The 18,319-nt window shown below is 40.1% G+C and overlaps 1 protein-coding gene across 3 annotated transcripts in view; it reads left to right on the top strand.

Moving 5' to 3' along the window:
• Positions 1–17,695, top strand: part of LOC129776939 (lachesin-like) — a 242,462-nt gene extending 224,767 nt beyond the window's left edge. For all 3 annotated transcript variants that reach the window (XM_055782896.1, XM_055782894.1, XM_055782895.1), the window contains exons 9-11: positions 8,848–9,024; positions 9,271–9,375; positions 9,467–17,695. In XM_055782896.1, the coding sequence (XP_055638871.1) occupies positions 8,848–9,024; positions 9,271–9,375; positions 9,467–9,552 (368 nt within the window). In that variant the 3' untranslated portion in view covers positions 9,553–17,695. The remainder of the gene's footprint in view (positions 1–8,847; positions 9,025–9,270; positions 9,376–9,466) is intronic.
• Positions 17,696–18,319: the final 624 nt, after the last annotated feature.

Raw genomic sequence — 18,319 nt, 5'->3', positions numbered from 1 at the left:
AGAGCCGTTCGAGGCTCCAATCAAAAAGTGGTTCGGCGTTAACGCGGGAGAGGATTCGTCATCGACAGGAACATGTGTCAGCGGTCTGCTGTTCACGATGTTTTCGATTTCTATCATAAGGTTCCTGAGGACTTCGTCGGTTGGTAGACGTCTCGGTTTTATTTCTTCTATAATTTTTTTAATCGTTTGAATCATTCTCTCCCATATCCCGCCCATATGTGGGGACGCGGGTGGATTGAAGATCCACGAAGTAGACGCAGTAGTAAACTCTTTCATCAGCTTGTTTATCTCAACTTGATCCAATGCCGCTTTGAGCTCTTTCGATGCTCCCATGAAGTTGGTGCCTCGATCGCTTATTATTTGCACTGGTGTTCCCCGTCCGGAGAAGCAGTTACGGAGAGCCATTATGCACGAATCCGTGGAGAGAGAGTAGGCTAGCTCGATATGGATTGCAAGCACGTAATTAATACTCCATATCGCTTTTTCATACGCCGACCAACGGTGACCTGATATGGGCCAAAATAATCAACCCCTAAATAAGAGAAGGGTCGAACAAAGGCTGCTAGTCGCTCTTTCGGGAGGTTATCCATCATAGGAGGATCAGGTTTAGCTAGACGAATTTTGCAACGGACACACTTTCTGTGGACTCTGTCACATTCCACACGAACTCTAGAAATATTGAATTTTCTCCGCACCTACTGTGTCTTCGTTGATCAATGCTTTCGGCCAATCCGATGTAGATTTTGACAGAAAAGGCGGTCCCGCAAACCAGCGGCAGTTGACGTCGAAATTTGGTGGACCATCCCATTTCGTACCTTCGTCGGCAACGTTGATTTTTCCACGAATCCACCTCCATTCTTCTATATTCGTGGCTTCCAAAATCTCCCCAACACGAAATGCAACGACCTGGGAGTATTTTCGATGATCCGACTTAAGCCAACAGATTACGTCACGGGCATCTGTCCAAAAAACTCGTCGATCAACCCTGATTGAATGTCCTTCTTCGATGCTTCTCGCTAAACGAGTGCCAATCACCGCTGCCTGAAGCTCAAGTCGTGGGATCGATACAAACTTGATCGGTGCAACTCTGCTTTTCGATCCGACTAGTGAACACGAAATTCTATCTCCTTCAATAAATCGGAAGTAACAAACTGCTGCGTATCCAAGTTCACTGGCATCCACGAACGTATGCAGCTCGATCGTACGAAGCCTACCCCGTGAGGGGGACAGGTGATAACTACGTGGAATCCGCACAGATTCAACCTCCGGTAGGAGCTGTAGCCAATTATTCCATTTTATCAGCTGGTTTTCGCCAATTTCGTCATCCCATGATGATCCCATCCTCCAAATTTCTTGGAAGAGCAGCTTCAGATATATCATGTAATGTGATATCAAGCCGAGGGGATCATATACTGACATCAGTACACGCAGTACATCTCGTTTGGTGGGATGCTTACTGCCGGATAGAAGTTCTTGATTTCGTTGAGTGGAGAGTTTGTATCGAAAGGTGTCGGTCCTGGTGTCTCACCACATTCCAAGAATCTTCTCCAGTACTGCCTCATTGTCCACACCTAAATTCTTCTCCACCTGTTCTGGCTCTCCGAGCGCTTGTAAAACAGCAGGAGAATTTGAAATCCAGTTTCTCATAGTCAATCCACCCTGCAGATGGATGTGCTGGATGTCCTTTGACAGTTTTATCGCTTCCTCTTCGGTGTCGACGCTTACCAACATGTCATCGACATAATGACATTTCCTAATGGCTTCAACGGCTTCTGGAAATTGAGCTGTGAATCGTGCTGCATTCTCATTGATGACGAACTGCGCGCAGCTCGGCGAGCATTTAGCGCCAAACGTCATTACAGTTACAACATATTCTGCAATCGTACCATCCTGCTCACACCAAATAATCCGCTGACAATGTTGATCTAGCGGACTCATTAGTATACGTAGGAACATCTCGGCGATATCTCCAGATACTGCAATTGGGCGCTCACGAAATCCATACAGTACAAATGGTAATGGTACAAACCATTCGAATCTTGTTTGGCTTGTTTAGGTTGAACACAGGGAAAATTGGCAAGTACCATATACGATCCCTGTGTTCCTGCAGTTCCTCCAGTGACAGCTTGCGGACGTAGCCTTTCTCTGAATATTCGTCCATTTTTGCTCTGAGCGTTGCAGCTAAACTTAAGTCACGTTCCATCCTCTTCATGAGACAAGTATGTCGTCGCAATGCCATCGGCCTGCTGTCAGGGAGTCGGATGTCGTCAAATTTCCATAGCAACCCTGTTTTCACCTTCCATTTTCGAACTTCGTAACTGAACGCATCATTTTACTGGATCGTTCATCTTCCGTCGATAGGAGCAACTTTTCTGGTTTAGAAATGCCCAAATTTTCAAAGGCAAAATGGGCCTTGACCGCTGAATTCAGTTCGGCGTCATCTTCTAGGGAGTGATGACACATATGAAAACTATGTGGAGCGTTACTCGGACTTCCCGCAGGACACGTTCCGTAAACCATCCATCCCAACCTTGTCTTGGCCGCTATCGGCGGCATTCCAAAGGGTTAACAACACGTATGTTATTCATACCGATTATTATACGAGGCTGAATGTTTGAATACGAATCCACCGGTATTCCTTGCAAATAATCATGCTTCGTACATAATTCTTCAAATGAAAGAGACTGAGGGGGAAGATTCAAATCCCTCACGGTGTAGACATCAGTAAGACGATTCTTTGTTTTCCCGTTTCGTGTACCAGATATTTCAAGCGACTCTCATGGCCGAATCTTCGTGCCGGCAGGTATCAGCAGTCCAACGTAAACAAAGTGGATGCTTTTCTCCTCTCAGTTGCAACTCCGAAGCTAGCCCTTCTTCCAGCAATGTTAACGACGATCCGCAATCGAGGAAGGCGAAGGTGTTGATTCGTGTTCCTTTGTTGTAGAGTGTGACGGGTATGTACTGAAACAACACAGATTTGTTGTTGCTTCGATGAGTATTGCAAGTATGCTCGGTGATGTCCTGCTTTCTTGTACTACCGCTTGGCTCCTGACGACTTAATGTAGAAGAGAGGGGAGGCTTATCCTTCGCGTCGTTGTGCAACAATCGATGATGCTTGTACGTACATCCTTTTTTACCACATTCTTTAATAAATTTGCACGGACCCTGGTGCTTCCCGAGGCAACTACGACAAAGCTTATATTCTCGGAGCGCATTCCATCGTGATGCATGATCCAATATCAAAAACTGCTTGCAATCTTCCACGGCATCACAGTTTCCTCGACAGAATAAACATCTACCGAATCGGGAGCCGCTGACATGTGCTTTAGGCTTCGGAGCAGATTCAGTATGTGCATTCAAAAAACCGTCATCTTTTCTCAAGCGCCGAGATTTGTCTGACACAATTTGGGCTTGTGGAAGCGTTACCGTACTAGCTGCCTCGGCAAGTGTGAAGAGCCATGCGCTGAACTCAATGAGTGTTGCTCGACGTAGACCCTGACGATATGTTGCCCAATTCAGCCTAATCATGGGTGGAAGGCGGTTCACAAGACTTTGTAGAAGAGAGATGTTACAGAGATGCTCCTCTAGGTTGCGGTTTTGTATCGTTGCTACCATGTTCCTAACGGCGATGGCAAAATCAACCAACGTACATAATTTATCAGCGTTTGGCGCGGGCAAAAGTTGAACTTTCTGGATAAGCGAGTGCACAATTATCTCCGGACGACCGAATAACATTTTTAGTGTTGCCAATACACTCTCAAGGTTCCTCGGGTGTAGGAGCTGACACTTAACTGCATCCAAGGCCTTGCCCTTGAGACATTTTTGCAACCGCATCATGTTTTCTTCAAAGGTGTAGCAACAGAGACGTGTTGTGCTCTCGAATGTAACGATGAATAATGGCCACTATTCTGGATCACCGTTGTACTCCGGAAGGTCCTTTGACACAGCTTGTCGAGCAGCAATCTGGCTTCTGTTGAGCAAGGTGGATTCATTCCCAATTCTGGTCCCTTGCAATGGATCGATCGGATTAACACATGGGAAGTTTGGATGAGCTGACACTACTGGTGAGGGTTGAAATTGAGGTCCAGCAGTAGTCTGAATCGGCCTTCTGGAGTGATGAGGATCGTGTACAGGCGAGGACTGGGATTGCGGGTTGGAAAACATTCCGCTAGGTGGGAAATCATTGTTCGGGGTTGATATCCCGAAATTTGATGAGGAGGGATTATTGTATGTGTACTACTGTAAAATCCAGACGATGGAATAGACATACTCGATATCACAGCCGAAGGCGCGCCAATCATCAGTTGATAACGTTGCAGCAAATGTTTCCTTTCAAGAGCTTGTTCCTCTGCAAGAAAGCGGAGTTGTAATTCCATTGGCATTTGGGAAACAATATTCGGTTGCGATGATGATGCAGACGATGCGGTTGTCATAATTGGTACCGTTAGTGGCACAGAGTGTGTAGGCCTCAGACCCTCTGTACTAATCGACGGCGTGGATTCGCATGGCGGAATGTAGAACTGATTCCCGGGAAATCCATAAAGAAATGATGACATATTTGTCGTTTGTGAATTCGAGGCTACAGATGGTATTATTGATTGCGCCGATGGATCGACGTTAGATAAATCTTCCAGTGGCTGTGTGACAGCTGCTTGCGACATTGGAACAGGAATTATGGCGCTGTGGCACTCCTGACAACTCCAATCGTTGTTGGCAATAGCTTTGGTCACACCATCGCATGAGAAATAGAAATTTCGTTGACACTTATCGCAGCGAACCATTTGGCTGATGTCAGGCAATACACAGAGGGGGCAGCTTTGAACTACGCTGTCATCCTCGGAAATCTGAGTACGCAGCATTTTAGGAGATGCACTTGGTCCGGGCAAAAACGAAATTTTAAGATGTTGCTTATGCAACGAAGAGAAAGTCGTTTCCGAAATTTTCAACGAATTTATTTGTGTTTTACGTTAAAATTTCCTAAAATTAATTTTACAGGTTAGAATTCAGTTTTATGATTTCCAATTCAACTCACGTTTTATAATTTTCCTATCGTTTAGCCCGAGTGAAACAATTGAATTTTATATCAATTTGAGCAAAACCCGTGAACAAAGTAGAATTCACAATGTGGAGATGAGCTTTGGCACAAAGCACTTAACCTAGCCTAGTTACAATAATAAATTGATTGAATTTCCAATTTAATTACAACTATTAATATTTAACTCACTGTATTGGTAAACACAATTTTAGTGGATATGGTTTTCTGTATGAAACACTTTATGAAAATATTCAACACAATAAATTTAGGCATAGAGCACTAGAGTTCAGTTCTAAGAATTCTTTGGAACAAAAGGTGGATTTTTAATAGAATATCCTTCTCGCTAAATGTGTTCAGTCATCCATCATCTGTCAGTTGCTATCACGGTAATATTTTAGAGGTGTGCTTGCTGACAAGGGGCGTTCTCAACAGTTGGGTAATGTCAATGCAAATAAGATTTGTTTTATTGATTAAAAAATGCAGGTGCTCCGTCATATTATTTTGCTATAAAAAGTGCTCTGCCATAAAAAAAATATCTGAAAACCCCTGCTCTATCTTATTATATGTTTCAGCTCAAGAGCATAAATCGACCCTCAGTATCGGCTGGTGATGGAGATACTTTTCCCGCGTTTTGCAGTTAGAGGCGTCGGTTAATCGTTCGATAGATGCTAATAATCGAACATCTGCAATTTTATTCGAGGAATTTTGTATCGAATAATGAAAAATCAAAATATGAATACATCGAATAATTATCAAAGTAAACGCGATTAATGAAAAAAGGAACCATTTTTTTTAAAAGTTCAGTGCAAAATTTGTTGTAGCGTGTTTTTAGAGTCTTTTTTGAAGAGAGTAATGTACCTTCTAGATAGTTACTAGAGGATTTCTATTCTATATTTTCTATATATTGTTCCCGAAGCCCGAAGCTGTAACTGTAAAAATAACCATAAGCTACCGATTAATTTATAGTTTACAGTTTAAAATTCTTTCGCAAGTGCAATTCTTTCACAAGTGTGTATATGTGTGGCTATTGTATTTAGTGAACAACTATACGAATGTCAAACATTTGTACTTTACTTTTGCACGTATGAATCTTTACTTTTGCACGTAATGAATCCGTTCTATCCGGTGTCAAAAAGGACTAAAATCAAATAAGAATAGTCCGAAAATGATATTATGCATTTTATTTAATAAGTATTCCACGCCACTGACATTAATTTATACATTTCAATAATACAATAACTTTTTGAATTTTTTTTGAACAATATTCTAAAATAGCAAAACAATATTCTAAAATAGCAAAAAAGTCACTTGTCCAAAAAAGTTACTCCTATGCTCGTGTCGGTGTCTCAGACCGAAGTGATGAAAAAGCGATACACGTCCCCTTTGTACCAACTCATACGATACGTTAAACGATGACGAACAACGAATCACGAAACTAGAAAAAATCGCAATTTCGTAGTGTTAATGTTTTCCGAGAAATGAACGAATTAATAATTTCTCGGTCTCTAAGATCTATGCGCGAGTAAAGGAGTGTTAACCGTCATGGTGTTTCGTCGAAATCCATTGAATATGCCAGACCATTTACGGTTGAAGCATAAAAATGATTCCCTGGCGGTGGAATTCAGGGTCTGCAGGAGTAAAATGCAGACTTGAAGAAGGTAGCCTCAGCTCCCGTTCTGAAATAGTATTCAAATTCAGAGTGCCATGGAAAATATACTATACTAGTGGTCAATGATATATAATATACTTCTTTTGAACTAGTAGTTATAGAGACCGAGCAGGAATATACACACGAATCAGTTATTTCAACAACATTCAAAGAATAGGTAATTTTGAACAGAAAACATTTTATGTTGGTATAATAAAAATATTGTGCATCATTTTCATGGTGTGCTTTTTTTTCAATCGTCCTCAAAAAATCATTAAATGGCAAATTTATCAATATTCTGAAATACCATTTCATTCAAGAACCATTATTCTGCACCATGTTTATTTCAAAATTATATTTAATGTAACTTTCTTTCAAAATTATGACATCATTTTTTTATTATAAATGACTGTTCGTTTTGATTACAATAAATAACTATTCGCTCGATTAATCGAATTCTGAAAGACAATTAAAAATTTAAATTAAAAAATGACTCCATGATTAATCGAATAAACGAAAAATTTAGACATCTCTATTTGCAGTCAAATCCCTTTCCACAGTCCTCTGTATATTTATACCGTTTCCCCTCGCGCACTTATTGACGACACGGTCACACCTTTAGTTCACACATCTTGGTCTGAACCGATGAGGTTTACCTTCGTCTCATCCGACCACAGTTTATTTCGCCAATGCTTTTCCTCCTCCAATCGAATAAGTCTTTCGCGAACTTCAGCCGCTCCTTCAGATGCTCTGGCGTCAGCATAGGGACCTTCCGGGACCTTTTATCGCCTAGCTCATGCTCCACCAGCCGCCACTGAACTGTCCGGGAACTCACGGACATATTCAGTTCGTCCCGGATCTTTTCCTAGGACCTGAGAAGATCATTCTTGGAAGCTCACTTTATGGCAGAGTCATCCTTCGCGGTCGTTTTCCTTGAGCCGTTTCGTTTTTTTTTCGCGGTCGTGGAGGGCATTAAGCACGAAGGTTTTGGATCGTCCCAAGTACTCTGCGATTTCGCGTTGGCTGCTGCCTGCCTTGGACATTTTGCGGACGACCATCCGCTGTGTTTCAGCGCAATTATGCGCGCGGCCCATTCTTCGTTGACTGCAACTCGAATTCAAGAATTAAACCATACATACTTCTTCAATGTTGTCATACTAGTATTAGTGCTCGCCGCTAGGTTTAGCATTTAAATTGGCATTTAAAATTAATTTCAATTTTTTTGCATTAGAGTGGTCTCAATGTTTTGTCCGACACTGTACTTTCGCAAATTTCAGGCGTAATGTGGTTCCACGACGAGAACACGAGGACACACAAAAGTTTACCGTTTTTTCGTCAACCTTGATCAATCGTGAACTTTGGAAATACTTTGAGTTCGATATTCGTGAAAATGATATATAACACGTCTGCTCGGCACTAAAGTCGAGCGCTGAATGTTTCATGTCGGAAACATTCTTCTTCAATGGAATTCGAACACTCAAATCGAAGTGTATCAATCCACAAATAGTGCGAAGGGGTTCGAAATATTTACTTCTTCAGCCATTTTCTGGATCGACCTTCCTGGATTCCCTTTCTACTGAACCGATATAACAATTCTTCAAGTGCAAACTTCTGGTTTACATGAAAATTGTCCATCAAAACGGTAAAGAAAATACCAACTGGTGCCACAAATCGCTGTTATTTGTATCATATGTTTTTACAGTGGCGTCGAGTGAAGCTTTTGCACCCGGGTCGGAAGAGTTGATTTGTACCCCTCCACCCCGCCAGAAAAGCAGAAACATTTGCACCCAGGGAAGAGCCTGTGTCGCACCCGGGGCGGAAGAGTCGATTTGCACCCCCAGCCCCCGTCAGAAATAATATTTATCCAATTTCTTCATATAAAATCGGTTCATTCTGTACCCATAAAATCGGGCACCCGGGGGTGGTCCGCTACCCCCGCACCCCCAGTAACGACGCCACTGGGTTTTTGTGTGAACAGCACACTCTTCACTATTCATTTTCAGTCAAAAAAATGTTTACATTCAATCGAATGGATCGTACAACATTTTCGCAATTGTGATCGGCCCTACGCTATATCAAACATAGACGACACAATGCATCAAAGATTATCCTGCAACACTGCATAAACTAATCAACATTGTGGCCTCTTGCTTCTTTCCTCCAGTATCAACACCACCCACAACGTCTCCCGGTCCTCCGACTACCGACTCCCAGTCAGTGGACCTTTGGTCCAACAACGGTAGCGGACGGAATGATACAGCCGCTTCGCACCATCACTTTAACGGCCCAGGAGGTGGTCAGCATCATCCCAATTCGTATCCCGTACACGTGACTGATAAAAGTAAGTATGTTTTACTGGGATACCGTACAGCGGTAGGGGGATGGATGTGAGTCATCATTAGCTGAATGTGAGAATCTGTTCGTATGCTCGTTTCACTCCTTTTCGTTTTAATTTCGAAATCCCTTTACGACCATCAACACCTAATTGAATTAAATTCACACTTGAGAGGCTTGAGAGGCTGTGCAAGGTTTGGTATCTGTTTTTGTACAAATTTCTTTTTTTTTCTATCCTTTACCATTCTTATAGATTCGAAGTACTCCTCTAACCTAAACGAGATCGACAAATCCGAGCAGAAATCGTATGATTCGAACATCATCTATTGGTCGTCTAGTACTAACAGCAACAGTAGAGGTACATATTGAACACCTTCCAATATTATTACGACATCCGAAAAAACAAGGGACTCAACAAATTTCTTAAAAATACATTTTCTCGTTCCCAGCTTCTTTACGAACTATCTGCAGTATTCTGTCCAGTATCGTTAGCTCAACTTTAGTAATTTCATTAGCGAAACACAGCCTACAATAATCAAAAGAATGATACTATGAAAAATCGAGGGTCCTATAGTGGTTGCCACCTGGCAACCAAATCTGTAATTATGAAAGGTTAATAGATAGAAAAGGTTTAAAATAAAAACATAGAAATAGCAAACAGCATTATAACTTGCTATGTGAAATTATAATCACAGTAAAAGCATAAAAGTATGTAAACATGTATAACTGAAAGCAGGGTTTATCAACACATATACAGAAGTATTGAAACTATTATACTATACCATAAATAAACGAACTTTAGTGTAATGAAATAATATTCCAGCAGGACATAATGAAGGTAGCGGAATGAGCAATTTTGCGGACTAAGCGCGCTGATGGAAACGTACGCAAAATCGACTACGGTGCAACCGTTTAGAAACAATCATTTTCGTCATCGATCCCGGCAAAAAAACATAAACAGTTAAAACAGGACATTTGTGTCCGTTGGAAGCAAAACCAATTTATGTTAATAGGAACTCATAATTTGATTTCCACCCCATAACACACGCTCCAGTATGCAACCGTAAGTCTTCACGATTTTAATTGTTTCTCTTCCATCATCATCATCAGCATCATCATCATCGACATCATCCCCAAGCTGATAACTCCTGGGATGAAAATAGGATTCAAATATGTTGACTAAGTGTACAATCCCCATGCCCGTACCTCCGGGAATGGATGGGAAAATGAGGAGCACATTTTGAAGCTTCCGTTCGGTTCAATTCCACCGAAAGCGGATAAAGGAAAGATTTCTGCTGGATTGTTTCTTTTTTTTTTATTCTCCTGTATTTTTCGGAAACCTTTTCCGATAATAGCTTATTGGATTGGGAAAGGACACACACACAGTGATCGAAGGTTGGAGGTAATCATACGGAAGACGACGACCGGTGTCACGGGAAGGCCATTAACGATTGATGCGCAAAGAACCGTACTGTACATTTTGACAGTTTTGAGTAGCTTATTCGATCGATATCTAGACGTAACGAAACAGAGCTTAAAAGTTGATTTTACACAGTTTAGTAATGAGCGAACTTAGGGAGGTGTTCAAATCGGTACACTGAAGGAAGGATGATAAAAGATCGTTAAATAAAATTTAGAATCAATGAAAAATTATAATATTTGTATCTTTGATATAATGATTTATTATCGTTATTTATGAACAACCCGATTTATATTCGATTATTTTTTTTAATTCTTGTTTTAAGAGGCTTTCAGCCTCCTGGGCTGGTTCGCATCTGGATTTTCGATTCACATTCTTAAAATGTTTTAGTGTTAGATATTGCAAAACTGGTACATAGGTTTACTTTCTGCAATTATTATATCATAGACCAGGGGTTTTCAGAAGGAAATTTGTGCTCCGCGAAGTTATAGCAAATGTTCCCACTTGAAAACTCATCTTGGAAAAAAGGATTAATTTAATTTCACTGAAGATAAAAAATCTCCCTTTTTCACTCCAGGTCTGATGCCGCGTATCTGGTACGCACAACCGAAATGGAGCTATTCCCAGTTGAGTAACAACAATGGTTTTGGGAAAGTTGTGTGGTATTGTGTAAGCGACGTTGACAAGCGCCATTAGCCTTTCTAGTAGACGGTACAGCCGATTCAATCTTCGAACTCTTCCGGTAATTCTTCATCTCTCAGACCTTAAAAATAACCCAGTGAAACGCCCTAGAAAATGTTCCCCTATCGTGATTTTCGCAGGACCTCATGACCAGATGTTTTGTCATCTGCTGTAGGCAAGCGTAGGTCGGTTCCATTTGTGCTTCTACTTTCTGCACCCCCATTTAGGTGCTCATCAAAGTGTTTCATCCTTCTCTCAGCCACCTTGCTTCCGTTCGTGATCAGAACATCTACTTCCCTACCTAACAGTTCGGCTGAAAAGTTTATAAGGTAACACAGAAAAACAATTTTTTTTGCCAAATTCAATTTTATTATTCAACACAATTGCCCTCGAGGACGATTCATGCGATTATATCGATCTTGCAACTTTTCGATAACATTTTTATAGTACTCTTTCGGTTTTTCCAAAATAGGCCTCAGTTTCGGTTATCACTTCATCATCGGTCTTAAATTTTTTGCCAGCGAGCATTCTCTTCAAGTCTGCGAACATAAAATAATTGCTGGAGGCCACATCTGGAGATTACGGTGGATGCGGAAGCAATTCGAAGCCCAATTCATGCAATTTTGCCATCGTTTTAATTGATTTGTGATTTTTTCAATTTTTTTCACAATAACAAAAGTTGCTTCACTCTCAATGCTGTAACCAGGGCCCGAAATCTTCGAAGGTGAAAAATGCAGACCTACTCTACACCAAGTAGCTTCGCTTCGACAAGAACGACTTCGGCAGTCGCCCACAACAAAAGTTGACAAGCAAGGATGTGAACTAGTCCAGTCAGTGGTTATTTTAACTGACTCGACTAATGAATACAAATCTGCCTCTTCATTCAACTGACTTCAATCCACACTTCCATTTCCCCCTGACACTAATTTCATACCCGCGTAGCAATCTTATTTTTACGTCCATATAAAGAGAAACGAAAACATCAATGGACAGTTTATTGTCTACCCATCGTGAACTCAAACCAACGAACATAGACATTTATCAAGTATGCTATAAAGGTCTTCGCGTTAGTATTAGTAAATAGCGTGCAAAATAGCGCACACACACTGCACGCTATTTTATACGTGTGAGTAATTTCCGTGTACAATACAAAAGAATCTAGCTCACCTGTAGCGTATGTTAAAATACGTTGAACTCGAACATCGATGCATGCGCACGTACATGGGAGAGAGAAAGAGAGGAACGAATTCGGTGTGGAGGAAGTGACTTCAAATATTCAGACTTTTCTGAATTCATCATCCATACTTTGTAATATCGCTTACCATCGCTTTTTTTATAGATGCGAAAATGCAAGCCAGGGCGCTGAAATTGTGAATTGTGTTTATTGTGCCGATACTGCAACAGTAAAATACGTGCAATTTAATTTATTTTTTTTAAACTTTTATTTCTTTAATATTTTTTTAGTGCAATACTCTAAATTAAGATCTCTACTCTCAACAAATGAACCGTTTGAAGCTAGCGATTGACCAGAAACGTCCAGATATAGCCAACAGAAGAGGTGTTGTGTTCCATCCGGACAACGCAAGGCCGCACAATTCCAAGAGCTTGATTGGGATGTTTTAATGCATCCACCATATAGTCCGGACCTGGGACCAAGCGATTACCACCTTTTCCTGGCATTGCAAAATTTCCAGAATGATAAGAAATTGGGATCAAGCGAAGATTGTAAAAATTTATTGCTAGAGTTTTTCGCCAATAAGGAACAATGATAGAGACATTATTAAGCAACCCTCAGAATGGCAACAAAACGGTGCATATTTTACCCAAATCGGACAATTCGAAGCATATTAAAAATAGTTTTGAATTTCACCCAAAAATAATGGATTCATCATCATCATTAAAGTTGAGACATTAAAGTCATTAAAGAAATGTCGTATTTCTGATCGAAATTTGACGCTTTATTTAACATACTTAAAATTATCCACTGTAAGTCAAATATGCGCCGTTTTGTTCGCAAATCTCTGACAGCCAGTTTTCGCAAGCCGAGTTGAGGGTCATAGTTGAGCAGCTCATAGTGGATGATTCCCTTCCAATCCCGAGTTGAGGGCCATAGTTGAGCAGCTCATAGTGGATGATTCCCTTCCAATCCCACCAAACACACAGCAAAACCTTCCTGGCCGTAAATCCGGGCTTGGCGATGATTTGGGCCGGCTCACCGCGCTTCGACCACGACTTTTTTCGCTTTAGGTTGTCGTACGTGATCCACTTTTCATCACCAGTCACCATCTTCTTCAAAAATGGGTCGAGCTCGTTCCGTTTCAGCAGTGCATCGCAGGCGTTTATTCGGTCTAAAAGATTTTTTTGCGTCAACTTGTGTGGCACCCATACATCCAGTTTTTTTTGGAACCAATCTTCTGCAAATGGTTCCAAACGGTTTTATGGTCTATACCCAGTTCCTGGTCAATCGAGCGAGTGCTCACATGCCGGTCTACTTGTATGATTTCAACGATTTTATCGGTTTCCACGACGATTGGCCTACCAGTATATTGACAATATACGACATTTCTTTTTCCCCAACCCAATATAAAATCTTTTTATATTGAACGTAAACTCATAAATTGATTAATTTTACACTCTGATACTTATAATTGATAAAGAACTATGTGGAAACATCTACATACACATTATCCTCAACAAGGTAAGGCTGTTCCTCGAATTTAAACTCGTTATAATTTCATAAATTCGTCGGATAATCATGAAATGTTCTAGTACTATTTTGAAAAACCACGAAACTTTTTAGTATAGTGATGAAAAAAGTTAAGTACAGCTCTGCATCAAGAGAATTTAACTTGATGTAAGCTCCATACAAGTGTGGACCGGAGAGCTCTCATTTCCAGCCAGGAAAACATTGGCAGGGATCCAAGTATATTTATTACAGTTACTTTTTATTCTGACAAAGTAAAAAAATCAAAAACAAAAAATCAGGCAAAATAAAGATCATTTCAAAAAAATCAGGCAAAATGAAGTGTTTATCAGGATATCAGGGAAATCCTGAAAAATCAGAAAGGTTGGCATATCTTCTCATGTTTATAAAACAAACAAAAGACCTTCGATTCAGACGTGGTAAAATTAAGCGTACCGTTCCGGTCCTGGTTTCCTCCCTACCATCTGTCCTCTATCCGATCCGAAGATATTGAGTTTTGTCTCATCCGTATAAAGGACTTTGTTCCAGAACTCCTTAGGTTTTTTACATATGTTGAATATGTTACATGTGCTCCCTTGGCCGAGTGGTTAGCGTCATAACTAACATGCCGGGTGTTCGGGTTCGATTCCCGTTCTGGTCGGGGGAATTTTTCGTCAAAGAAATTTCCTCCGACTTGCACTGTGATCACGCGTATTCTAGAGCTTGCCACTCAGAATGCATTCAAGGCGTGTTATTTGGCATAGAAATCTCAACTAAGTACTAATAAAAATGACGCAAGTAATACTACGTTGAGAAGGCGAAGTTCTTCTAGGAACGTTAGTGCCATTGAAGAAGAAGAAGAAGAAATATGTTACATATGCAAACTCCAGTCGTTTTTTTTCATATTTACCCCTGAGATGAGAGGCTTTTTACGGACAACACAACCTCTCAGATTGTTCCAGTATGGTATTTCCCGGACGATGTCTGTGCTGCCAAGTATTCCGATGGTGCTAGCTACTTCGGGAATCAATTTCAAATTGCTTGTTCTAAGGTTCTTTTGTAGTTTGCAATTAACTTACCTACAAAGTTTGTTTGTTTGGAGAAATTTAAGGTGTTGCAATGCATCAAATTGAGATTTTTTTAGCTTTTAGGGTTAAAGAATTAGCCAAAAAAACATTTCGCGGAATTTTACTGTGCGTATAGCTAGTCAAATTTGTGAGTAATTAATATACGTTAGAAGAATAAATGTAAATATTTTGTACCAAATAAATGGAATGTATCGTCAGGTAGCATGTGTACACTCAATTTTGCGATTGATTGTATATAGTGGGAAGGGCCGCTCATTTGGTATGTCGTGTGTGTGTGGTGCTCATAATCACACCGATGTCATTACTGTCAACTAAATCCTTTTTCTTCCATTTGCACGAGTCTTTGCAAGATACAAAAGCCGATGAGTGCGGCGTCTGTTCAATTTCCACGTAAAAAAACGAATCACACGGATGTGATTACATCAATACCGCTTTTTGTTCAAATCGCTAGTTGTTATACACTCTGTCCAACTTCTATAAGACCAGGTAATGATCTTGTTGCTTTGTATCATTGTAAACAAACAATACAATTTATATTCTAGTGAATTTATATTGGTGACTATCATACACTGCATGATTTTCATATGGGAGTGTGCAAGCGATTAGCGTAAACAAATGTTGTTGTATTTTTCAAGTGTCAAGTTTGTATAAGACCAGTTACCTTTTTCGTTGTTTTAGTTGTTTTGATCAATAAATCTGGAATACCGAAAGGAAAAGTGCTAACGGAGAGAGAAGAAAGACAAATCGATGAATTTAACTAAGAAAATGTTAGTATCAGAGAAATTGCTCGTCGAATTGGACGATCCCATCAAGTAGCGCTCAATTAATTGGCGTATTCTCAAGGATACGATAAGAAGAAGAGAACTCCACGTAAATCGAAGTTCTCTGACCAGGATAAGCGGGAAATAGTTAGAACAGCTTCGAGTACCTCAAAATCGCTTATGCAAATAAAGCAATCTTTGAATTTAAATGTTTCCCGGGAGACAATAAATCAAATCTGGATAAAGAGCCCTTGCATAAAGAGCGTTTAACAGGTTATAGCTCTTAATATTACACCATCTCACATCGGAAGACGTCTGAGTTTTGCCAAAACTCACTTGAACCGACAATGGGGCATGGTGTGTTATGACAAAGAATGTTTTCAAAAGAATACATTTTGCATAAAGCAAAACCATAACCATAACGAAAAGTTCTTCAATGTATATGTTATGTTCAATTACGAAAAAAAGGTCATTTTGGATGGTCCTGATGGTTTCAACGGGTACTGATGTGATTTACGGAAGGAGGAACAGTATTTTTCAACCAGGAATTTTGGAGGAGGCTCGTGTATGGTTTGATCGAGATCCTGTGCAACTAAAAAGCTCAAGATAGCTTTCACATGATTCAAAAAGAATAGCAAGGATTACAAGGATTGTGGTGCACCCGTGGCCGAGTGATTAGCGTCTCACATTATCCTGCCGGGTGTTCGGTTTAGATTCCCGTTCTGGCCGGAGGATTTTTCGTCAAAGAAATTTCCTTCGACTTGCACTGTAGTCACACGTTTTCAAGAGCTTGCCCCTCGGAATACATTCGAGGGGTGTTATTTGGCTTAAGAAATCTCAACTAAGTATTAATAAATGACGCTAGTTAATGCATACGTTGAGACGGCAAAAGTTCCACAAGGAACGTTAACGCCGTTCAAAAAGAAGCAACGATTACTTACATGTTCTGGAGTCCTCTCTCCTAACGTTTTTTGCATGCAGAATACTGCAGAATACTTCAGTTTGCGTTTTGCACTTTTCACAATAGTTGAATCTAGCTCACTGTTTCCATTTATTCCTTGTTGCTATTTCTTTGATGTAATTTCTTAGAAGGACTAATTAATAAAGAAAATCATCGAAAATTGTTTCATCTAAATCCATTGCGTTAGTTGACCATCGTCGTTTTAAGAAGATAAGCTCCAAAAAAAAAAAGAATAACCAATTACCAAGAGTCCTTGAATGATGCCGTTTTTTTTAATTTATTTCTTTATATGGTAGAATTACACAAAAAAAATTACTTAGGTTACTACCAGAAGAACTCAAAACCGATTTGAACACACCCAACGCTCAGAAACGTAAAACATATCAAATCATATGTCCTCCAAATTTAACTCTAACTGTCAAGTAGATTAGGCCTACGTGAATCGCAGGTACTGACAGTTCGCCACTCAAGGATAAGCTACAAACACAGTTGGCTACGCTGGCTCTATTGTACATTACCGACTACAATCAATAAACTTTGACTAAATGAGAAACTCGGATCAATTGGGAAAAAACCGAATGCACTGCTTTCACAATATTGCCAGGAAAGTCATGTAAAATTGGGAGTGTCTACCGCTGACGGTCTAGAACAAACTAGTGTTGTTGAAAGATTTCACACAAAAGGTAAAATCTAACTATATTGTGCCAAACATTTCCATAGAGTGCAGTATATTATTAAAGAAAACTAATATAAGTAGACATTGTTTTTTTTAAATGAGGCGGTCTTATGTTCCAAACGAAAAGTCGCTCAAAGTGACGAGCAAAGTTTGTCTACGCATTGGTCGATTCTAGCACATCGATTATACACTATACAAAACACTTACTGAAACGCAGCATATAGAGGACAAAATGTATCACAATTAAACTAAAACCTAGATACTATTTACAATTAATCAATTAAGCAAACATGAAAGTGACTCAAAAAAGATTGGGGTCGAGTGAATCGAAAACTCAAACTATTTATGTTCTAATGGAAGAAGATATTGTAAAGAGGGTCCTATGTTATCATATTACCGAAAAATAATAAAAGATATAAAGAAAAACGCTTTAAATATAGTTCGAATGTTTGCTCTGTACCAATGCCGAAAGTTCCATTGAAATCAAAAATGCATCACCATGTTCAACAACCACAATTATCCGCCGAAAGTTCAACAACGGAATCAGAAGTTAGCAAATGCATGAAAGCAATGGAAGCGGTAACAAGCAACAAACTTTTCAATTTATTTCTATACCATTATGCCTCAGTAACAGCACAGTATAGCACTTTACCACATCGTTCGAACAAGGTACGCACCGTGAGGCGTAAATCCAAACGCGTCATAATCATCTTATCCACTCATCGACATCCTTCATGGCGAATCTCCCTCCCACGAAGATGCACGTGCTGCTTGCTTGTTTGAAGATCCGAACCGACTGTTCGTAAGTGGAATAATTCGTCGGAAGACTAGAGGACTAGAGATGATTGTACACTGTATGATTAAATGTATGATTTTCCTTCTTCCCTCATGAGGCTCCCTAAGGCGAACTTCAACAAATACTTCTCTGAAGCATCCTCCATCCCCCAGAACTAGTCGGGATGTACCTGTTCCGTGAGTCGCATTACGATAGGGATGTTTGTTCTCTGCACAAAACATACACCCACGCACACA

Source organism: Toxorhynchites rutilus, chromosome 3, assembly GCF_029784135.1.
Source record: "Toxorhynchites rutilus septentrionalis strain SRP chromosome 3, ASM2978413v1, whole genome shotgun sequence".
NCBI lineage: Eukaryota > Metazoa > Arthropoda > Insecta > Diptera > Culicidae > Toxorhynchites > Toxorhynchites rutilus.
Note: the sequence above shows the minus strand (reverse complement) of the source record. Positions and strands in the feature narration are given on the sequence as shown.